The 25123-nt window shown below is 47.4% G+C and overlaps 1 protein-coding gene across 7 annotated transcripts in view; it reads left to right on the top strand.

The window, feature by feature from the left end:
- VIT (vitrin) overlaps positions 1–25123 on the top strand; it is a 1755407-nt gene that overhangs the window by 942019 nt on the left and 788265 nt on the right. For all 7 annotated transcript variants that reach the window (XM_069234891.1, XM_069234890.1, XM_069234889.1 and 4 more), the window contains one exon: positions 21881–21943. In XM_069234891.1, coding sequence (XP_069090992.1) covers positions 21881–21943 — 63 coding nt within the window. The remainder of the gene's footprint in view (positions 1–21880; positions 21944–25123) is intronic.

The following is a 25123-nucleotide window of genomic DNA, read 5'->3' on the forward strand; positions in this document are numbered from 1 at the left end:
TGTGCTACAGACCACTGGGATCATGGAATTGTACCAACAATGCCAGGATGGCATAGAGGGGGCAATTCCATGATCATAGACATGTTACATGGCCATATTCGGAGTTACTATGGTGAAGCTACATATAGGTAGTGACCTATATGTAGTGCACGCGTGTAATGGTGTCCCCGCACTCACAAAGTTCAGTGAATTGGCTCTGAACAATGTGGGGGCACCTTGGCTAGTGCCAGGGTGTCCACACACTAAGTAACTTTGCACCTAACCTTTACCAGGTAAAGGTTAGACATATAGGTGACTTATAAGTTACTTAAGTGCAGTGAAAAATGGCTGTGAAATAACGTGGACGTTGTTTCACTCAGGCTGCAGTGGCAGGCCTGTGTAAGAATTGTCAGAGCTCCCTATGGGTGGCAAAAGAAATGCTGCAGCCCATAGGGATCTCCTGGAACCCCAATACCCTGGGTACCTCAGTACCATATACTAGGGAATTATAAGGGTGTTCCAGTAAGCCAATGTAAATTGGTAAAAATGGTCACTAGCCTGTTAGTGACAATTTGGAAAGAAATGAGAGAGCATAACCAGTGAGGTTCTGGTTAGCAGAGCCTCAGTGAGACAGTTAGGCACCACACAGGGAACATATACATGCACACCTATGAGCACTGGGGCCCTGTGTGACAGGGTCCCAGTGACACATACATATAGGCCACAAACCTATGAGCACTGGGGTCCTGACCAGCAGGATCCCAGTGACACATAACAACCATACTGAAAACATAGTGTTTTCACTATGAGCACTGAGGCCTGGCTATCAGGATCCCAGTGAGACAGTGAAAACAGTGACAAACACCCTGACATACACTCACAAACAGGCCAAAAGTGGGGGGTAACAAGGCTAGAAAGAGGCTACCTTCTCACACAACCCCCCCCCCCAACGAAGGACAATAAGGCTAACCTTGGCCAGTTGAGACTTTATTGTCTAAGTGGTGATAAGTAGAGAGTAGCTCTGCAATAGACTGGTTACTCCCTTTATCATCCACTATATGGTTACTTCCCTGTGGGGATGTAAACCACCCTGTTTGAAGTTTTTTAGCTAAGCAAGAATGTGAAGATGTATTTTCAGAGTTTCTATCAGTAAGTTTTAGTTTAGAGCTGTGGGAATTGTCCACTGAACCTATTTGTAGTGATGGAAATGCCAGACAGGGATGCTGTCTCAGAAAAGCCATAGCTGGGCAAAAACTTTGTCCATCTGGCTGGAAGAGAGAACAGGGATGCTGTTTCTCTTGAGTTGGAGCAGGGCAGGGATGCTGTCCTATGAGCTCCACACTAGGGCAGGGATGCTGTCCTAAGTGTTGTGAGGTAGTGCAGGGTTTCTGCACTAAAGTTTCTCTGGGAGGGTTGGAGGGATGCTCCATGTTAACTAAAATGGTGCTGTATTTCTCACCAATGTTAGTTATCCCACAGAGAGGTACTTCCACCTCAGGGCGTCCAGCTTTGCCAGCTGATGATTCCCTTGGAACAGGTGCCACCCCAGGAGAGGTTTCTCCCACCACAGGAATAGTATCCTGAATGGTAGGGTGGTTAGGGGATACTGTGATACCCTTTTTACCTGTTGATGGAGAGGGATCCTGAGTTTTCAGGCCTTCACTCCTTTGCTTTTTCATTTCACTTGAAATGAGAGGGAACAATTCCTCAGGGATGCCCAGCATGGCTGCATGGGCATAAAACTCTACATCAGCCCAACCTGAGGCCTCTAGGTCATTACCTAAGAGACAGTCTACAGGTAAGCTAGGTGATACCACCACCTGCTTAGGGCCAGTAACTCCACCCCAACTAAACTGAATTATAGCTAAGGGAAGAAACTTAGTGGAGTTATGGACATCAATAATCTTATACTGTTGTCCAATGATGTGTTGTTCAGGAGGCACTAGGTTTTCAGTCACCAAAGTGAAACTGGCACCTGTGTCCCTGTAGGCCAAGGCCTCAACACCATTTATTGAAACTGTCTGCCTGTACTTATCAATTGTAAGGGGACAAGCAGCCAGTGTGGCAAGGCCAATGCCACTAGGTGTGACAGAAACTGTCTTGGGACTGATGACATCAGTTTCCACTATGGACCCATAAGTGACCCAACTACACCCTTTGCTTGACTGTTGCCAGCAGTCCCACCACTAGTACCACTACTGCTAGGGGCACTAGAGCTTGATGTATTAGTGGTGGTAGGCTCAGGGGGTTTACCTGGACAGGACTTATCCCCTGGCCTATGGCCTCTATTTTTACACACAAAGCACCAAGGCTTTTTAATGTGTGCAGGTTTGGAAGAAGAGGAAGAATTTGTTTTAACCCCACCCTCTGAAGAGTGTTTTAGATTTGAAGTGGGATCTTTGGTTTTACCCTTATCCCCATGCTTATCTTGAGATTTTTCACCATCTTTCTTCTTATTGCCATCTTTGTCACCCCCTGTATGAACTTTTCTGTTCACTCTTGTTCTGACCCATTTGTCTGCCTTCTTTCCCAATTCTTGGGGAGAGGTCAGATCAGAGTCTACCAGGTACTGGTGCAACAAATCAGACACACAATTATTAAGTATATGCTCTCTCAGGATTGTGTTATACAGGCTTTCATAATCAGTAACTTTACTGCCATGTAACCACCCCTCCAAGGCCTTCACTGCCTGGTCAATGAAATCAACCCAGTCTTGTGAAGACTCCTTTTTGGTCTCTCTGAACTTTATCCTGTACTGTTCAGTGGTTAAGCCATAACCATCCAGGAGTGCATTCTTAAGAACTTGGAAATTATTAGCATCATTTTCTTTTACAGTAAGGAGCCTATCCCTACCTTTTCCAGTAAATGATAGCCATAGGATAGCAGCCCACTGCCTTTGAGGGACATCCTGTACAACACAGGCCCTCTCAAGTGCAGCAAACCACTTGTTAATGTCATCCCCCTCCTTATAAGGGGGAACTATCTTGTGCAGATTCCTGGAATCATGCTCTTTTGCAGGATGACTATGGGGAATACTGCTGCTGCCACCATGGGTTTCTAAACCCAACTTCTGTCTTTCCCTCTCTATTTCTAAAGACTGTCTATCCAAATCCAGCTGTTGCTTCTTGAGCTTCAGTCTGGTTTGTTCCACTCTCAATCTATTGAGCTCCCTTTCTAACAATCTGTCATCAGGGTGGGTGGGAGGGACATTTCTAGATACAGAGGTATGATGGGAATGAACAGAAGGAGACCTGTCCCTTACAGAGGGCACCCTAACAGCTTGGCTACCAGTATAATGTGAGAGCACACCATTAGTATGGTGTGATTCAACCTCTGTACCAACTATGCTAGACTGTCTAGTAATGGGCAGGCTGAGAAGTTTCTTTCCTGAACCTTTTCCTGGGGGAGTCCCTGGATCAGATTGAGAACCATTAGCTACTTTTTCTCCAGATTGGGCACTTATGGCCTTATCCTGTACTCTAAGCATATTAATTAACAGTTCTAAGGAAGGATTCTTCCCTACACTCAAACCTCTCTCTATGCAGAGACTCCTTGCTCCTTTCCAGCTAAGGTGATCATATGCAAGTTTGGACAGTTCAACATTTTTTCCTGTGCCAGACATTTTTTAGAGAGAGTTAAAGTGATAGAAAAAGAGAAAAAAGTTTTCAGAATTTTTTTGGAAAGACAGAAAAAAACTTTTTAAACTTTTAAGAACTTTTTGAAAGTTTAGAAGTACTTTTCAGCACTTAGAAAAGAGTGAAAAGAGGAAATGCAAAACTTTTTGGCTATGTGTATATACACTGACCTTGTTTTGTATATTTTTCTCTTATGAAAAGTACAATGACAAGAGTGGTAAGTAGTCTCAAGCACTTATCCCACCACTGCACAACCAATGTAGGAGGCTGGACTGGCTTGTAGTGAGTACCAAGGGGTACTTGCACCTTGCACCAGGCCCAGTTATCCCGTATTAGTGTATAGGGTGTCTAGCAGCTTAGGCTGATAGATAATGGTAGCTTAGCAGAGCAGCTTAGGCTGAACTAGGAGACGTGTGAAGCTACTACAGTACCACTTAGTGTCATATGCACAATATCATAAGAAAACACAATACACAGTTATACTAAAAATAAAGGTACTTTATTTTTATGACAATATGCCAAAGTATCTTAGAGTGTACCCTCAGTGAGAGGATAGGAAATATACACAAGATATATATACACAATAGCAAAAATATGCAGTATAGTCTTAGAAAACAGTGCAAACAATGTATAGTTACAATAGGATGCAATGGGGAAACATAGGGATAGGGGCAACACAAACCATATACTCCAAAAGTGGAATGCGAACCACGAATGGACCCCAAACCTATGTGACCTTGTAGAGGGTCGCTGGGACTATTAGAAAATAGTGAGAGTTAGAAAAATAACCCTCCCCAAGACCCTGAAAAGTGAGTGCAAAGTGCACTAAAGTTCCCCTAAGGACAAAGAAGTCGTGTTAGAGGAATAATGCAGGAAAGACACAAACCAACAATGCAACAACTGTGGATTTCCAATCTAGGGTACCTGTGGAACAAGGGGACCAAGTCCAAAAGTCACAAGCAAGTCGGAGATGGGCAGATGCCCAGGAAATGCCAGCTGCGGGTGCAAAGAAGCTTCTACTGGACAGAAGAAGCTGAGGTTTCTGCAAGAACGAAAAGGGCTAGAGACTTCCCCTTTGGTGGACGGGTCTCTCTTGCCGGGGAGAGTTGTGCAGAAGTATTTTCCCGCCGAAAGAACGCCAACAAGCCTTGCTAGCTGCAAATCGTGTGGTTAGCGTTTTTGGATGCTGCTGTGGCCCTGGAGGGACCAGGAGGTCGCAAATTGGACCAGGAGAGAGAGGGGACGTCGAGCAAGACAAGGAGCCAACTCAGCATCAGGTAGCACCCGGAGAAGTGCCAGAAACAGGCACTACGAGGATGCGTGAAACGGTGTTCACCCGAAGTCGCACAAAGAAGTCCCACGTCGCCGGAGAACAACTTAGGAGGTCGTGCAATGCAGGTTAGAGTGCCGTGGACCCAGGCTGGACTGTGCACAAAGGATTTCCGCCGGAAGTGCACGGAGGCCGGAGTAGCTGCAAAAGTCGTGGTTCCCAGCAATGCAGTCTAGCGAGGTGAGGCAAGGACTTACCTCCACCAAACTTGGACTGAAGAGTCACTGGACTGTGGGGGCCACTTGGACAGAGTTGCTGGATTCGAGGGACCTCGCTCGTCGTGCTGAGAGGAGACCCAAGGGACCGGTAAAGCAGCTTTTTGGGGCCTGCGGTTGCAGGGGGAAGATTCCGTCGACCCACAGGAGATTTCTTCGGAGCTTCTGGTGCAGAGAGGAGGCAGACTACCCCCACAGCATGCACAAGCAGGAAAACAGTCGAGAAGGCGGCAGGATCAGCGTTACAGAGTTGCAGTAGTCGTCTTAGCTACTTTGTTGCAGTTTTGCAGGCTTCCAGCGCGGTCAGCAGTCGATTCCTTGGCAGAAGGTGAAGAGAGAGATGCAGAGGAACTCGGATGAGCTCTTGCATTCGTTATCTAAGGAATCCCAAGAGACAGAGACCCTAAATAGCCAGAAAAGAGGGTTTGGCTACCTAGGAGAGAGGATAGGCTAGCAACACCTGAAGGAGCCTATCACAAGGAGTCTCTGACGTCACCTGGTGGCACTGGCCACTCAGAGCAGTCCAGTGTGCCAGCAGCACCTCTGTTTCCAAGATGGCAGAGGTCTGGAGCACACTGGAGGAGCTCTGGACTCCTCCCAGGGGAGGTGCAGGTAATGGGAGTGGTCACTCCCCTTTCCTTTGTCCAGTTTCGCGCCAGAGCAGGGCTAAGGGGTCCCCTGAACCGGTGTAGACTGGCTTATGCAGAATTGGGCACATCTGTGCCCAACAAAGCATTTCCAGAGGCTGGGGGAGGCTACTCCTCCCCTGCCTTCACACCATTTTCCAAAGGGAGAGGGTGTCACACCCTCTCTCAGAGGAAGTTCTTTGTTCTGCCATCCTGGGCCAGGCCTGGCTGGACCCCAGGAGGGCAGATGCCTGTCTGAGGGGTTGGCAGCAGCAGCAGCTGCAGTGAAACCCCAGGAAGGGCAGTTTGGCAGTACCAGGGTCTGTTCTACAGACCACTGGGATCATGGGATTGTGCCAACTATGCCAGGAGGCATAGAGGGGGCAATTCCATGATCATAGACATGTTACATGGCCATATTCAGAGTTACCATTGTGCAGCTAAATATAGGTAGTGACCTATATGTAGTGCACGCGTGTAATGGTGTCCCCGCACTCACAAAGTTCAGGGAATTGGCTCTGAACAATGTGGGGGCACCTTGGCTAGTGCCAGGGTGCCCTCACACTAAGTAACTCTGCACCTAACCTTTACCAGGTAAAGGTTAGACATATAGGTGACTTATAAGTTACTTAAGTGCAGTGTAAAATGGCTGTGAAATAACGTGGACGTTATTTCACTCAGGCTGCAGTGGCAGGCCTGTGTAAGAATTGTCAGAGCTGGGTGGCAAAAGAAATGCTGCAGCCCATAGGGATCTCCTGGAACCCCAATACCCTGGGTACCTCAGTACCATATACTAGGGAATTATAAGGGTGTTCCAGTAAGCCAATGTAAATTGGTAAAATGGTCACTAGCCTGTTAGTGACAATTTGGAAAGAAATGAGAGAGCATAACCACTGAGGTTCTGATTAGCAGAGCCTCAGTGAGACAGTTAGTCACTACACAGGTAACACATTCAGGCACACTTATGAGCACTGGGGCCCTGGGTTACCAGGGTCCCAGTGACACATACAACTAAAACAACATATATACAGTGAAAAATGGGGGTAACATGCCAGGCAAGATGGTACTTTCCTACAGGGCAGTCCTATCACAACTTAATTCTGAGAGCCAGGATCAACCTGTTGCTTTTATTAGTAGGAGGTTGACCCCTAGAGAAAAGCGTTGGTCTGCCATTGAGAGGGAGGCCTTTGCTGTGGTCTGGGCACTGAAGAAGTTGAGGCCATACCTGTTTGGCACTCACTTCATTGTTCAGACAGACCACAAACCTCTACTTTGGCTAAAACAAATGAAAGGTGAAAATCCTAAATTGTTGAGGTGGTCCATATCCCTACAGGGAATGGACTATACAGTGGAACATAGACCTGGGAGTACCCACTCCAATGCAGATGGACTCTCCAGATATTTCCACTTAGACAATGAAGACCCATCAGGTAATGACTAGTCTTATTGTCCTCCGTTTGGGGGGGGGGGGGTTGTGTAGGAAAGTACCATCTTGCCTGGCATGTTACCCCCATTTTTCACTGTATATATGTTGTTTTAGTTGTATGTGTCACTGGGACCCAGCCAGCCAGGGCCCCAGTGCTCATAAGTGTGCCTGACTGTGTTACCTGTGTTATGACTAACTGTCTCACTGAGGCTCTGCTAATCAGAACCTCAGTGGTTATGCTCTCTCATTTCTTTCCAAATTGTCACTAACAGGCTAGTGACCACTTTTACCAATTCACATTGGCATACTGGAACACCCTTATAATTCCCTAGTATATGGTACTGAGGTACCCAGGGTATTGGGGTTCCAGGAGATCTCTATGTGCTGCAGCATTTCTTTTGCCACCCATAGGGAGCTCTGACAATTCTTACACAGGCCTGCCACTGCAGCCTGAGTGAAATAACGTCCACGTTATTTCACAGCCATTTTACACTGCACTTAAGTAACTTATAAGTCACCTATATGTCTAACCTTTACCTGGTAAAGGTTAGGTGCAAAGTTACTTAGTGTGAGGGCACCCTGGCACTAGCCAAGGTGCCCCCACATTGTTCAGAGCCAATTCCCTGAACTTTGTGAGTGCGGGGACACCATTACACGCGTGCACTACATATAGGTCACTACCTATATGTAACTTCACAATGGTAACTACGAATATGGCCATGTAACATGTCTATGATCATGGAATTGCCCCCTCTATGCCATCCTGGCATAGTTGGCACAATCCCATGATCCCAGTGGTCTGTAGCACAGACCCTGGTACTGCCAAACTGCCCTTCCTGGGGTTTCATTGCAGCTGCTGCTGCTGCCAACCCTTCAGACAGGCATCTGCCCTCCTGGGGTCCAGCCAGGCCTGGCCCAGGATGGCAGAACAAAGAACTTCCTCTGAGAGAGGGTGTGACACCCTCTCCCTTTGGAAAATGGTGTGAAGGCAGGGGAGGAGTAGCCTCCCCCAGCCTCTGGAAATGCTTTCTTGGGCACAGATGTGCCCAATTCTGCATAAGCCAGTCAACACCGGTTCAGGGACCCCCTAGCCCCTGCTCTGGCGCGAAACTGGACAAAGGAAAGGGGAGTGACCACTCCCCTGACCTGCACCTCCCCTGGCAGGTGTCCAGAGCTCCTCCAGTGTGCTCCAGACCTCTGCCATCTTGGAAACAGAGGTGCTGCTGGCACACTGGACTGCTCTGAGTGGCCAGTGCCACCAGGTGGCGTCAGAGACTCCTTGTGATAGGCTCCTTCAGGTGTTGCTAGCCTATCCTCTCTCCTAGGTAGCCAAACCCTCTTTTCTGGCTATTTAGGGTCTCTGTCTCTGGGGAAACTTCAGATAACGAATGCATGAGCTCAGCCGAGTTCCTCTGCATCTCTCTCTTCACCTTCTGATAAGGAATCGACCGCTGACCGCGCTGGAAGCCTGCAAACCTGCAACATAGTAGCAAAGACGACTACTGCAACTCTGTAACGCTGATCCTGCCGCCTTCTCGACTGTTTTCCTGCTTGTGCATGCTGTGGGGGTAGTCTGCCTCCTCTCTGCACCAGAAGCTCCGAAGAAATCTCCCGTGGGTCGACGGAATCTTCCCCCTGCAATCGCAGGCACCAAAAAGCTGCATTACCGGTCCCTTGGGTCTCCTCTCAGCACGACGAGCGAGGTCCCTCGAATCCAGCAACTCTGTCCAAGTGACCCCCACAGTCCAGTGACTCTTCAGTCCAAGTTTGGTGGAGGTAAGTCCTTGCCTCACCTCGCTGGGCTGCATTGCTGGGAATCGCGACTTTGCAGCTACTCCGGCCCCTGTGCACTTCCGGCGGAAATCCTTTGTGCACAACCAAGCCTGGGTCCACGGCACTCTAACCTGCATTGCACGACTTTCTAAGTTGGTCTCCGGCGACGTGGGACTCCTTTGTGCAACTTCGGTGAGCACCGTTTCACGCATCCTTGTAGTGCCTGTTTCTGGCACTTCTCCGGGTGCTACGTGCTTCAGTGAGGGCTCCTTGTCTTGCTCGACGTCCCCTCTCTCTTCAGGTCCAATTTGCTACCTCCTGGTCCCTTCTGGGACCCAGCAGCGTCCAAAAACGCCAAACGCACGATTTGCGACTAGCAAGGCTTGTTGGCTTCCTTTCAGTGGGAAAACACTTTTGCACGACTCTCCAAGGCAATAGGAATCCGTCCACCAAAGGGAAAGTCTCTAGCCCTTTTTGTTCCTGCAGAAACCTCAGCTTCTTCTGTCCAGTAGAAGCTTCTTTGCACCCGCAGCTGGCATTTCCTGGGCATCTGCCCATCTCCGACTTGCTTGTGACTTTTGGACTTGGTCCCCTTGTTCCACTGGTACCCTAGATTGGAAATCCACAGTTGTTGCATTGCTGGTTTGTGTCTTTCCTGCATTATTCCTCTAACACGACTACTTTGTCCTTAGGGGAACTTTAGTGCACTTTGCACTCACTTTTCAGGGTCTTGGGGAGGGTTATTTTGCTAACTCTCACTATTTTCTAATAGTCCTAGCGACCCTCTACAAGGTCACATAGGTTTGGGGTCCATTCGTGGTTCGCATTCCACTTTTGGAGTATAAGGTTTGTGTTGCCCCTATCCCTATGTTTCCCCATTGCATCCTATTGTAACTATACATTGTTTGCACTGTTTTCTAAGACTATACTGCATATTTTTGCTATTGTGTATATATATCTTGTGTATATTTCCTATCCTCTCACTGAGGGTACACTCTAAGATACTTTGGCATATTGTCATAAAAATAAAGTACCTTTATTTTTAGTATAACTGTGTATTGTGTTTTCTTATGATATTGTGCATATGACACTAAGTGGTACTGTAGTAGCTTCATACGTCTCCTAGTTCAGCCTAAGCTGCTCTGCTAAGCTACCATTATCTATCAGCCTAAGCTGCTAGACACCCTATACACTAATAAGGGATAACTGGGCCTGGTGCAAGGTGCAAGTACCCCTTGGTACTCACTACAAGCCAGTCCAGCCTCCTACATTGGTTGTGCAGTGGTGGGATAAGTGCTTGAGACTACTTACCACTCTTGTCATTGTACTTTTCATAAGAGAAAAATATACAAAACAAGGTCAGTGTATATACACATAGCCAAAAAGTTTTGCATTTCCTCTTTTCACTCTTTTCTAAGTGCTGAAAAGTACTTCTAACTTTCTAAAAAGTTCTAAAAAGTTTAAAAAGTTTTTTTTCTCTGTCTTTCTAAAAGCTCTGACAAACTTTTTTTTCTTTTACTATCACTTTAACTCTCTCTAAAAAATGTCTGGCACAGGCCAAAATGTTGATCTGTCCAAACTTGCATATGACAACCTTAGCTGGAAAAGAGCAAGGAGTCTCTGTATAGAGAGAGGTTTGAGTGTAGGGAAGAATCCTTCCTTGGAACTGTTACTTAACATGCTTAGGGAACAGGATATGGCCATAGGTGCCTCATCTGTTGAAAAAGTACATAATAGTTCTCAATCTGATTCAGGGACTCCCCCAGGAAAAGATTCAGGAAAGAATCTTCCTAGCCTGCCCATTACTAGACAGTCTAGCATAGTTGGGAATGATGATGAGCCACACCATACAAATAGTGTTGTCTCACATCATAGCAAAAGCATTTATTCTCACCATACTGGTAGTAATGTTTCTGTTAACCAAGCTGTTAGGGTGGCTTCTGTAAGGGACAGGTCTCCTTCTGTTCATTCCCATCATACCTCTGTATCTAGGAATGTCCCTCCCACCAACCCTGATGACAGAATGTTAGAGAGGGAACTCAATAAGTTGAGGGTGGAACAAACCAGACTGAAGCTTAAAAAGCAACAGCTGGATTTGGATAGACAGTCTTTTGAACTAGAGAAGGAAAGACAGAACTTGGGTTTAGAAACCCATGGTGGCAGCAGCAGTATTCCCCATAGTCATCCTGCAAAAGAGCATGATTCCAGGAATCTGCACAAGATAGTTCCCCCTTATAAGGAGGGGTATGACATTAACAAGTGGTTTGCTGCACTTGAGAGGGCCTGTGTTGTACAGGATGTCCCTCAAAGGCAGTGGGCTGCTATCCTATGGCTATCATTTAGTGGAAAAGGTAGGGATAGGCTCCTTACTGTGAAAGAAAATGATGCTAATAATTTCCAAGTTCTTAAGAATACACTCCTGGATGGTTATGGCTTAACCACTGAACAGTACAGGATAAAGTTCTGAGAGACCAAAAAGGAGTCTTCACAAGACTGGGTTGATTTAATTGACCATTCAGTGAAGGCCTTGGAGGGGTGGTTACATGGCAGTAAAGTTACTGATTATGACAGCCTGTATAACTTAATCCTGAGAGAGCATATTCTTAATAATTGTGTGTCTGATTTGTTGCACCAGTACTTGGTGGACTCTGATCTGACCTGTCCCCAAGAATTGGGAAAGAAGGCAGACAAATGGGTCAGAACAAGAGTGAACAGAAAAGTTCATACAGGGGGTGACAAAGATGGCAACAAAAAGAAGGATGGTAAGTCTTCAGACAAGGGTGGGGACAAATCTAAAAATGAGTCTTCATCAGGCCCACAAAAACACTCTGGTGGGGGTGGTGTGTCCAAATCCTCTTTTAATCAGAACAAGGAAAAGAAACCATGGTGCTATTTATGTAAAATAAAAGGCCATTGGACAACTGATCCCAGTTGTCCAAAGAAAGGCACCACTGCTCCTACCACTACAACCCCTACTGCTACACCTAGTGTCCCTACTAATAGCAGTGGTGGTGGGAGCAAACCTACTAATAGCCAATCCAAGGGAGTAGCTGGGCTCACTTTTGGTAATTTAGTTGGGGTTGGCCTTGTTAGGGAGGCCACAGAGGCTGTGTTAGTCTCTGAGGGGGCTATTGATTTAGCCACCTTAGTTGCTTGTCCCCTTAATATGGATAAGTACAAGCAGCTACCCCTAATAAATGGTGTTGAGGTTCAGGCCTACAGGGACACTGGTGCCAGTGTGACTATGGTCATAGAGAAACTGGTCCACCCTGAACAACACCTACTTGGTCACCAGTACCAAGTAACCGATGCTCACAACAACACACTTAGCCACCCCATGGCTGTTGTTAATCTCAACTGGGGGGGGGTTACTGGTCCAAAGAAAGTTGTGGTAGCCACAGATTTACCTGTAGACTGTCTACTAGGAAATGATTTGGAGACATCAGCTTGGTCAGATGTGGAGTTGGAGGCCCATGCAGCAATGCTGGGTATCCCAGGGCATATTTTTGCTTTGACAAGGGCTCAGGCCAAAAAGCAAAAAGGACAGGGAAGCTTGGATCCTGGAACAATGGACCAAGTGCTCCCTAAAGCTAGGGCTGGTAGAAGCAAACCACTTCCTACTATCCCTCCCTCTACAGTGGATTCTACTTCTGAGGAAGAAGAATTCCCTCCCTGTGCAGAACCTACACCAGAGGAGCTGGAAGCAGACACTGCTGAGCTTTTGGGTGAAGGGGGGCCTGCCAGAGAGGAGCTGAGTGTGGCTCAGCAAACCTGTCCCACATTAGAGGGTCTCAGACAGCAAGCTGTCAAACAGGCTAATGGGGATGTCAGTGACTCTCACAGAGTTTACTGGGAGGACAACCTCTTGTACACTGAGCATAGGGATCCTAAACCTGGAGCTGCCAGGAGATTAGTGATTCCTCAGGAGTACAGAAAGTTCCTCCTAACCCTGGCACATGACATTCCCCTAGCTGGGCACCTGGGTCAAATGAAAACTTGGGACAGATTGGTTCCATTGTTTCATTGGCCTAGGATGTCTGAGGACACAAAGGAATTTTGTAAGTCCTGTGAAACCTGTCAAGCCAGTGGCAAGACAGGTGGCACCCCAAAGGCACCCCTTATCCCACTGCCTGTGGTTGGGGTTCCCTTTGAAAGGGTAGGGGTTGACATAGTTGGCCCCCTTGACCCTCTTACTGCTTCAGGCAATAGGTTTATCTTAGTGGTAGTGGACCATGCCACAAGATATCCTGAAGCAATTCCTTTAAGGACCACTACAGCACCTGCAGTGGCAAAGGCCCTCCTGGGAATATTTTCCAGGGTGGGCTTCCCAAAGGAAGTAGTATCAGACAGAGGAAGCAATTTCATGTCTGCATACTTAAAGGCCATGTGGAAGGAGTGTGGTGTAACATACAAGTTCACAACACCCTATCATCCACAAACAAATGGACTGGTGGAGAGATTTAATAAAACTCTCAAAGGCATGATTATGGGTCTCCCTGAAAAACTCCGCAGGAGATGGGATATCCTTCTACCATGCCTCCTTTTTGCCTACAGGGAGGTACCCCAGAAAGGAGTGGGCTTCAGCCCCTTTGAACTTCTTTTTGGACACCCTGTTAGGGGTCCACTCACACTTGTAAAGGAGGGTTGGGAACAACCTTTAAAAGCTCCTAAGCAGGATATTGTGGATTATGTACTTGGCCTCAGATCAAGGATGGCTGAGTACATGAAAAAGGCCAGTAAAAACCTTCAGGCCAGCCAAGAGCTCCAGAAGCAATGGCATGATCAGAAGGCTGTTTTGGTTCAGTACCAACCAGGGCAGAAAGTGTGGGTCTTGGAGCCTGTGGCCCCAAGAGCACTCCAAGATAAATGGAGTGGTCCCCACACAATTGTTGAAAAGAAGGGAGAAGTCACCTATTTAGTTGACTTAGGCACTGCCAGGAGTCCCCTTAGGGTGCTCCATGTCAACCGCCTGAAACCCTACTATGACAGGGCTGATCTCACCCTGCTCATGGCAACTGATGAGGGACAGGAAGAAGACAGTGATCCTCTACCTGATCTCTTCTCTTCCACAGATCAAGATGCTCTTGTGGAAGGTGTAGTTTTGGCTGATTGTCTTACTGCTGAGCAGAAAGACAATTGCATAAATCTCCTAGATCAATTCTCTGAACTCTTCTCTACTGTGCCAGGTACCACTTCTTGGTGTGAGCACACTATAGATACTGGAGACAGTTTACCTGTCAAAAGTAAGATCTATAGGCAGCCTGACCATGTCAGGGACTGCATAAAGCAAGAGGTCCAGAAAATGTTAGAACTGGGAGTGGTTGAGCACTCTGACAGTCCATGGGCTTCTCCTGTGGTACTGGTACCAAAACCCCATTCCAGAGATGGAAAGAAGGAAATGCGGTTTTGTGTAGACTATAGAGGTCTCAACTTGGTAACCAAAACTGATGCTCACCCTATACCCAGGGCAGATGAGCTCATAGATACACTGGCATCTGCCAAGTATCTAAGCACTTTTGATTTGACTGCAGGGTATTGGCAGATCAAATTATCAGAAGATGCTAAACCTAAGACTGCATTTTCTACCATTGGAGGACATTACCAGTTTACTGTAATGCCTTTTGGTTTGAAAAATGCACCTGCCACTTTTCAGAGGTTGGTGAACACAGTCCTGCAAGGGCTGGAAGCTTTCAGTGCAGCATATTTGGACGATATAGCTGTCTTTAGCTCCAGCTGGGATGATCACCTGGTCCACCTATGGAAAGTTTTGGAGGCCCTGCAAAAGGCAGGCCTCACTATCAAGGCTTCAAAGTGCCAGATAGGGCAGGGTAAGGTGGTTTATCTGGGACACCTTGTTGGTGGGGAACAGATTGCACCACTTCAGGGGAAAATCCAAACAATTATTGATTGGGTTCCCCCTACCACTCAGACTCAGGTGAGAGCCTTCCTAGGCCTCACTGGGTATTACAGGAGGTTCATTAAGAACTATGGCTCCATTGCAGCCCCTCTTAATGACCTCACATCCAAGAAAATGCCTAAAAAGGTATTATGGACAGCAAACTGTCAGAAAGCTTTTGAGGAGCTGAAGCAGGCCATGTGCTCTGCACCTGTCCTGAAAAGCCCTTGTTACTCTAAAAAATTCTATGTCCAAACTGATGCATCTGAATTAGGAGTAGGGGCAGTCCTATCACAACTTAATTCTGAGGGCCAGGATCAACCTGTTGCTTTTATTAGTAGGAGGTTGACCCCTAGAGAAAAGCGTTGGTCTGCCATTGAGAGGGAGGCCTTTGCTGTGGTCTGGGCACTGAAGAAGTTGAGGCCATACCTGTTTGGCACTCACTTCATTGTTCAGACAGACCACAAACCTCTACTTTGGCTAAAACAAATGAAAGGTGAAAATCCTAAATTGTTGAGGTGGTCCATATCCCTACAGGGAATGGACTATACAGTGGAACATAGACCTGGGAGTAGCCACTCCAATGCAGATGGACTCTCCAGATATTTCCACTTAGACAATGAAGACTCATCAGGTCATGGCTAGTCTTATTGTCCTTCGTTTGGGGGGGGGGGTTGTGTAGGAAAGTACCATCTTGCCTGGCATGTTACCCCCATTTTTCACTGTATATATGTTGTTTTAGTTGTATGTGTCACTGGGACCCTGGTAACCCAGGGCCCCAGTGCTCATAAGTGTGCCTGAATGTGTTACCTGTGTAGTGACTAACTGTCTCACTGAGGCTCTGCTAATCAGAACCTCAGTGGTTATGCTCTCTCATTTCTTTCCAAATTGTCACTAACAGGCTAGTGACCACTTTTACCAATTCACATTGGCATACTGGAACACCCTTATAATTCCCTAGTATATGGTACTGAGGTACCCAGGGTATTGGGGTTCCAGGAGATCTCTATGTGCTGCAGCATTTCTTTTGCCACCCATAGGGAGCTCTGACAATTCTTACACAGGCCTGCCACTGCAGCCTGAGTGAAATAACGTCCACGTTATTTCACAGCCATTTTACACTGCACTTAAGTAACTTATAAGTCACCTATATGTCTAACCTTTACCTGGTAAAGGTTAGGTGCAAAGTTACTTAGTGTGAGGGCACCCTGGCACTAGCCAAGGTGCCCCCACATTGTTCAGAGCCAATTCCCTGAACTTTGTGAGTGCGGGGACACCATAACACGCGTGCACTACATATAGGTCACTACCTATATGTAACTTCACAATGGTAACTCCGAATATGGCCATGTAACATGTCTATGATCATGGAATTGCCCCCTCTATGCCATCCTGGCATAGTTGGCACAATCCCATGATCCCAGTGGTCTGTAGCACAGACCCTGGTACTGCCAAACTGCCCTTCCTGGGGTTTCACTGCAGCTGCTGCTGCTGCCAACCCCTCAGACAGGCATCTGCCCTCCTGGGGTCCAGCCAGGCCTGGCCCAGGATGGCAGAACAAAGAACTTCCTCTGAGAGAGGGTGTGACACCCTCTCCCTTTGGAAAATGGTGTGAAGGCAGGGGAGGAGTAGCCGCCCCCAGCCTCTGGAAATGCTTTCTTGGGCACAGATGTGCCCAATTCTGCATAAGCCAGTCTACACCGGTTCAGGGACCCCTTAGCCCCTGCTCTGGCGCGAAACTGGACAAAGGAAAGGGGAGTGACCACTCCCCTGACCTGCACCTCCCCTGGGAGGTGTCCAGAGCTCCTCCAGTGTGCTCCAGACCTCTGCCATCTTGGAAACAGAGGTGCTGCTGGCACACTGGACTGCTCTGAGTGGCCAGTCCCACCAGGTGACGTCAGAGACTCCTTGTGATAGGCTCCTTCAGGTGTTGCTAGCCTATCCTCTCTCCTAGGTAGCCAAACCCTCTTTTCTGGCTATTTAGGGTCTCTGTCTCTGGGGAAACTTCAGATAACGAATGCATGAGCTCAGCCGAGTTCCTCTGCATCTCTCTCTTCACCTTCTGATAAGGAATCGACCGCTGACCGCGCTGGAAGCCTGCAAACCTGCAACATAGTAGCAAAGACGACTACTGCAACTCTGTAACGCTGATCCTGCCGCCTTCTCGACTGTTTTCCTGCTTGTGCATGCTGTGGGGGTAGTCTGCCTCCTCTCTGCACCAGAAGCTCCGAAGAAATACTCCCGTGGGTCGACGGAATCTTCCCCCTGCAACCGCAGGCACCAAAAAGCTGCATTACCGGTCCCTTGGGTCTCCTCTCAGCACGACGAGCGAGGTCCCTCGAATCCAGCAACTCTGTCCAAGTGACCCTCACAGTCCAGTAACTCTTCAGTCCAAGTTTGGTGGAGGTAAGTCCTTGCCTCACCTCGCTGGGCTGCATTGCTGGGAACTGCGACTTTGCAGCTACTCCGGCCCCTGTGCACTTCCGGCGGAAATCCTTTGTGCACAACCAAGCCTGGGTCCACGGCACTCTAACCTGCATTGCACGACTTTCTAAATTGGTCTCCGGCGACGTGGGACTCCTTTGTGCAACTTCGGCGAGCACCGTTTCACACATCCTCATAGTGCCTGTTTCTGGCACTTCTCTGGGTACTACCTGCTTTAGTGAGGGCTCTTTTTCTTGCTCGACGTCCCCTCTCTCTTCAGGTCCAATTTGCGACCTCCTGGTCCCTCCTGGACCCCAGCAGCGTCCAAAAACGCCAAACGCAAGATTTGCGACTAGCAAGGCTTGTTGGCATCCTTTCAGCGGGAAAACACTTCTGCACGACTCTCCAAGGCGATAGGGACCCGTCTACCAAAGGGGAAGTCTCTAGCCCTTTCCGTTCCTGCAGAAACCTCAGCTTCTTCTGTCGAGTAGAAGCTTCTTTGCACCCGCAGCTGGCATTTCCTGGGCATCTGCCCATCTCCGACTTGCTTGTGACTTTTGGACTTGGTCCCCTTGTTCCACAGGTACCCTAGATTGGAAATCCACAGTTGTTGCATTGCTGGTTTGTGTCTTTCCTGCATTATTCCTCTAACACGACTACTTTGTCCTTAGGGGAACTTTAGTGCACTTTGCACTCACTTTTCAGGGTCTTGGGGAGGGTTATTTTGCTAACTCTCACTATTTTCTAATAGTCCCAGCGACCCTCTACAAGGTCACATAGGTTTGGGGTCCATTCGTGGTTCGCATTCCACTTTTGGAGTATATGGTTTGTGTTGCCCCTATCCCTATGTTTCCCCATTGCATCCTATTGTAACTATACATTGTTTGCACTGTTTTCTAAGACTATACTGCATAATTTTGCTATTGTGTATATATATCTTGTGTATATTTCCTATCCTCTCACTGAGGGTACACTCTAAGATACTTTGGCATATTGTCATAAAAATAAAGTACCTTTATTTTTAGTATAACTGTGTATTGTGTTTTCTTATGATATTGTGCATATGACACTAAGTGGTACTTTAGTAGCTTCACACGTCTCCTAGTTCAGCCTAAGCTGCTCTGCTAAGCTACCATTATCTATCAGCCTAAGCTGCTAGACACCCTATACACTAATAAGGGATAACTGGGCCTGGTGCAAGGTGCAAGTACCCCTTGGTACTCACTACAAGCCAGTCCAGCCTCCTACACTCGTGCATTCGTTATCTCAGGAATTCCCCAAAGCAGAGACCTTAAATAGCCAGAAAAGGAGGTTTGGCTACTTACGAGAGAGGATAGAATTGCAACACCTGAAGGAGCCTATCAGAAGGAGTCTATGACGTCACCTGCTGGCATTGGTCACTCAGAGCAGTCCAGTGTGCCAGCAGCACCTCTGTTTCCAAGATGGCAGAGGTCTGGAGCACACTGGAGGAGCTCTGGGCACCTCCCAGGGGAGGTGCAGGTCAGGGGAGTGGTCACTCCCCTTTCCTTTGTCCAGTTTCGCGCCAGAGCAGGGCTGTGGGGTCCCTGAACCAGTGTAGACTGGCTTATGCAGAAATGGGCACCATCTGTGCCCATGAAAGCATTTCCAGAGGCTGGGGGAGGCTACTCCTCCCCTGCCTTAACACCTTTTTCCAAAGGGAGAGGGTGTAACACCCTCTCTCAGAGGAAGTCCTTTGTTCTGCCATCCTGGGCCAAGCCTGGCTGGACCCCAGGAGGGCAGAAACCTGTCTGAGGGGTTGGCAGCAGCTGCAGTGAAACCCCTGAAAAGGCAGTTTGGCAGTACCCGGGTCTGTGCTAGAGACCCGTGGGATCATGGGATTGTGCCAACAATGCCAGGATGGCATTGAGACGGCAATTCCATGATCATAGACATGTTACATGGCCATATTCGGAGTTACCATTGTGAAGCTACACATAGGTAGTGACCTATGTGTAGTGCACGCGTGTAATGGTGTCCCCGCGCTCACAAAGTCCGGGGAATTTGCCCTGAACCATGTGGGGGCACCTTGGCTAGTGCCAGGGTGCCCAGACACTAAGTAACTTTGCACCTAACCTTTACCAGGTAAAGGTTAGACATATAGGTGACTTATAATTTACATAAGTGCAGTGAAAATAGCTGTGAAATAATGTGTGCATTAATTCACTCAGGCTGCAGTGGCAGGCCTGTGTAAGAATTGTCAGAGCTCCCTATGGGTGGCAAAAGAAATGCTGCAGCCCATAGGGTTCTCCTGGAACCCCAATACCCTGGGTACCTCAGTACCATATACTAAGGAATTATAAGGGTGTTCCAGGATGCCAATGTAAATTGGTGAAATTGGTCACGAGCCTGATAGTGACAATTTGGAAAGAAATGAGAGAGCATAACCACTGAGGTTCTGGATATCAGAGCCTCAGTGAGACAGTTAGTCATAACACAGGTAACACATTCAGGGCACACTTATGAGTACTGGGGCCCTGGCTGGTAGGGTCCCAGTGACACATACAACTAAAACAACATATATACAGTGAAAAATGGGGGTAACATGCCAGGCAAGATGGTACTTTCCTACAGTAACACCAACTCCTTCCACATTGCTTTGAGGTATGCAGACATGACGTTACTACCTCTGGCTGACACAACCTCCTCAGGGAAACACACCCTGGAAAAAATTCCCAGGAGGGCTTTTGCAACTGCAGGTGCTGTAGTGGTCCTTAAGGGGATAGCTTCTGTATACCGTCATGTTTTAAGTGCTATTTTTGGATTTCTGAGATTATAGACCATAGCTCCTCCCCGAGCCATCCTTGATCTGCTCTGCCTTTCTGCCCCTGTAGCCAGGTGCTGAAAGGGTATTTGTTCCACAGGTTGAGGGTCCCCACTACACCAGAGCTATAAGACCCCAGATGATGCAGTTGGGGAACAGTAATTTCTGAGTGCCTTGGGACCTTCAGAAACACATTTCCCACAAGGATTACAAGGATTATAATTCAGCATAACATACTGATAGATTTACTTACTCACTCTCAGTCCTGGCAAACTTGACACCTCTACTTTCATTAACTTCTTTAGTTGAAATAAAAACACAATTGTCGTGCAGTATATTTTTAAAAGACTACATCACTCCTAAGCACCCAATCCCAGTAAGAATTCAATATTTTACTAATGCTCTGTGAGATTATTGTCCGGATTAGCTAAAAAACGCAGTGGTGTTTGGAAATGTGCAGCGCTTTTTGCACAAACTGAGCGAAATTGTGCAGTTCCAGATTTACAGTTGCTCACTGATGATGACGATGGCTATGCTCACCCAATAAATGTTGGTTTAGTGTGATACTAAGCATTGTTCCATATTGTAAAGGCCAGCAAGGACTGTCTTGTATCATACTGGTGTTCGAGGTACACCAGTCAATATAAAACTGCCAGTAGTTATGGACATAAAATGAGTGATTTTGTAGAAAGTATGTGTTAAATGTGAAAATATCATGTGATATTCATGTTGTCTGGTCTATAATTCAGTTTGTTCACCACACTAGGTTTTCATGCAATGCCATCTTGTGCTACCTTTGAAGAGCTGGATTTGCATTAAATCCTAAGAGCGTTTGCTCTGTTCTTGGTCAGTTTTTTCCCTTTGAATTTATTATCAAGTTCCTTGAACCTTGTTGGGATCCTTGATGCCCGCGTTCCCTCCTTGGAAACTTCCTCTTATCAATGCTGCAGATTCCCTCCATTCTGTTTTGGTTCTTTGACAAGATTCCTGGTTTGCCTGGGGTCTGCTCACAGTTGACATCCACTCCTCCATCGAGAAGTCACATTCCCTCCTTTTGGTCTTAGACTCTATGCCTTTACTGGTGGCCATGCTAGTAAAGTCCAGGTCATTCAATCACCTACCTGCTGAAGCAAAGGTCTTTCTCCATCTGTCTCTATTTTCTCTCCCAAAATAATTTTTAAGTCGAGCACACAAGCACTTTGACCTGTTGTTACAATTGTGGGCTTTTAACCACGCCCACCGCACGCCCGTCACTTTCACTCATTCCTGGCCTTGCCTTTCAAAAATAATTTGTTATCACTGGTAAATGGTTCACATCTGTCCCTCCTTGGGTAGGTTTTGTTACTGCCTTGCAGATTGACACTGTTACGTGGATAATTGTACGATTGCCAATCTATTTGACTGTGAGCGAACTTCTTTTTCCCTTTATGACTCTCCTTTGCACTTATGCTCATGGTGGCCATGGGCTTTGAATTGGCTAACTTTTGTCAACAATGAAAGATAAGGCCGGCTTCCCAGAAATTAATGCCAGTGCCCACCAACTGCAACCTTAGCACAAATGACACAAATTGCACTTCGATTTTACTGTGCAAGTAAATTCAATTTATGTGCTGCAAATGATTTGAGAAACGGGCCATAAAATAATAATCTGAAAGTCTATTTGAAAATATTGTTTTAAGACTGATCACATCGCTTTTTAACTTTATAGTTTTGCTTTTTTACTGCCAACACCGTTTACTAACAAAACAGTTGTTCGAGACATTGACTGATGCTCCGTTTTTCAATTTCACTCAGGAATTTCAAGACAAGATCCTATATCTACTTTGCTAAGACCTTCAGGACTCCCATTCGGCCCTGGTAAGCAAATAAAATTACTTGTTTTATATGATCCTTTTCAAACCCAGCAGTGTGGCTAAAGCCGCTTATTTGATGTATAATACTTTATTGAGTTCTAAGCCACAATGTGCTTTCTGGCACACCACACTTGAACTATTTTTTTAACACGGTGCGAGTGGAATTTAATTAACATCCTTTTCTTTTTTGTATGAAAGTACCATCTTGCCTGGCATGTTACCCCCATATTTCACTGTATATATGTTGTTTTAATGTATATGTCACTGGGACCCTGCCAGCCAGGGCCCCAGTGCTCATAAGTGTGCCCTGTATGTGTTCCCTGTGTGATGACTAACTGTCTCACTGAGGCTCTGCTAACCAGAACCTCAGTGGTTATGCTCTCTCTGCTTTCTAAATTGTCACTAACAGGCTAGTGACCAATTTCACCAATTCACATTGGCATACTGGAACACTCTTATAATTCCCTAGTATATGGTACTTAGGTACCCAGGGTATTGGGGTTCCAGGAGATCCCTATGGGCTGCAGCATTTCTTTTGCCACCCATAGGGAGTTCTGACAATTCTTACACAGGCCTGCCACTGCAGCCTGAGTGAAATAACGCCCACGTTATTTCACAGCCATTTACCACTGCACTTAAGTAACTTATAAGTCACCTATATGTCTAACCTTCACCTGGTGAAGGTTTGGGTGCAAAGTTACTTAGTGTGTGGGCACCCTGGCACTAGCCAAGGTGCCCCCACATCGTTCAGGGCAAATTCCCCGGACTTTGTGAGTGCGGGGACACCATTACACGCGTGCACTGGACATAGGTCACTACCTATGTACAGCGTCACAATGGTAACTCCGAACATGGCCATGTAACATGTCTAAGATCATGGAATTGTACCCCCAATGCCATTCTGGCATGGGGGAGACAATTCCATGATCCCCCGAGTCTCTAGCACAGACCAGGGTACTGCCAAACTGCCTTTCCCGGGGTTTCACTGCAGCTGCTGCTGCTGCCAATCCCTCAGACAGGTTTCTGCCCTCCTGGGGTCCAGCCAGGACTGGCCCAGGAAGGCAGAACAAAGGACTTCCTCAGAGAGAGGGTGTTACGGCCTCTCCCTTTGGAAAAAGGTGGTGTAAGGGCTGGGGAGGAGTAGCCTCCCCCAGCCTCTGGAAATGCTTTGATGGGCACAGATGGTGCCCATCTCTGCATAAGCCAGTCTACACCGGTTCAGGGATCCCCCAGTCCTGCTCTGGCGCGAAACTGGACAAAGGAAAGGGGAGTGACCACTCCCCTGACCTGCACCACCCAGGGGAGGTGCCCAGAGCTCCTCCAGTGTGTTCCAGACCTCTGCCATCTTGGAAACAGAGGTGTTGCTGGCACACTTGTAGGAAAGTACAATCTTGCCTGGCATGTTACCCCCATTTTTCACTGTATATATGTTGTTTTAGTTGTATGTGTCACTGGGACCCTGGTAACCCAGGGCCCCAGTGCTCATAAGTGTGCCTGAATGTGTTACCTGTGTAGTGACTAACTGTCTCACTGAGGCTCTGCTAATCAGAACCTCAGTGTTTATGCTCTCTCATTTCTTTCCAAATTGTCACTAACAGGCTAGTGACCATTTTTACCAATTTACATTGGCTTACTGGAACACCCTTATAATTCCCTAGTATATGGTACAGAGGTACCCAGGGTATTGGGGTTCCAGGAGATCCCTATGGGCTGCAGCATTTCTTTTGCCACCCATAGGGAGCTCTGACAATTCTTACACAGGCCTGCCACTGCAGCCTGAGTGAAATAACGTCCACATTATTTCACAGCCATTTTACACTGCACTTAAGTAACTTATAAGTCACCTATATGTCTAACCTTTACCTGGTAAAGGTTAGGTGCAAAGTTACTTAGTGTGAGGGCACCATGGCACTAGCCAAGGTGCCCCCACATTGTTCAGGGCCAATTTCCCTGACTTTGTGAGTGCGGGGACACCATTACACGTGTGCACTACATATAGGTCACTACCTGTAGGAAAGTACCATCTTGCCTGGCATGTTACCCCCATTTTTCACTGTACATATGTTGTTTTAGTTGTATGTGTCACTGGGACCCTGGTAACCCAGGGCCCCAGTGCTCATAAGTGTGCCTGAATGTGTTACCTGTGTAGTGACTAACTGTCTCACTGAGGCTCTGCTAATCAGAACCTCAGTGGTTATGCTCTCTCATTTCTTTCCAAATTGTCACTGACAGGCTAGTGACCATTTCTACCAATTTACATTGGCTTACTGGAACACCCTTATAATTCCCTAGTATATGGTACTGAGGTACCCAGGGTATTGGGGTTCCAGGAGATCCCTATGGGCTGCAGCATTTCTTTTGCCACCCATAGGGAGCTCTGACAATTCTTACACAGGCCTGCCACTGCAGCCTGAGTGAAATAACGTCCACGTTATTTCACAGCCATTTTACACTGCACTTAAGTAACTTATAAGTCACCTATATGTCTAACCTTTACCTGGTAAAGGTTAGGTGCAAATTTACTTAGTGTGAGGGCACCCTGGCACTAGCCAAGGTGCCCCCACATTGTTCAGAGCCAATTCACTGAACTTTGTGAGTGCGGGGACACCATTACACGCGTGCACTACATATAGGTCACTACCTATATGTAGCTTCACCATGGTAACTCCGAATATGGCCATGTAACATGTCTATGATCATGGAATTGCCCCCTCTATGCCATCCTGGCATTGTTGGTACAATTCCATGATCCCAGTGGTCTGTAGCACAGACCCTGGTACTGCCAGACTGCCCTTCCTGGGGTTTCTCTGCAGCTGCTGCTGCTGCCAACCCCTCAGACAGGCAGCTGCCCTCCTGGGGTCCAGCCAGGCCTGGCCCAGGATGGCAGAACAAAGAACTTCCTCTGAGAGAGGGTGTGACACCCTCTCCCTTTGGAAAATGGTGTGAAGGCAGGGGAGGAGTAGCCTCCCCCAGCCTCTGGAAATGCTTTGTTGGGCACAGATGTGCCCAATTCTGCATAAGCCAGTCTACACCGGTTCAGGGACCCCTTAGCCCCTGCTCTGGCGCGAAACTGGACAAAGGAAAGGGGAGTGACCACTCCCCTGACCTGCACCTCCCCTGGGAGGTGTCCAGAGCTCCTCCAGTGTGCTCCAGACCTCTGCCATCTTGGAAACAGAGGTGCTGC

The sequence above is a fragment of the Pleurodeles waltl genome, chromosome 5 (genome assembly GCF_031143425.1).
Source record: "Pleurodeles waltl isolate 20211129_DDA chromosome 5, aPleWal1.hap1.20221129, whole genome shotgun sequence".
In the NCBI taxonomy this organism is placed as follows: domain Eukaryota; kingdom Metazoa; phylum Chordata; class Amphibia; order Caudata; family Salamandridae; genus Pleurodeles; species Pleurodeles waltl.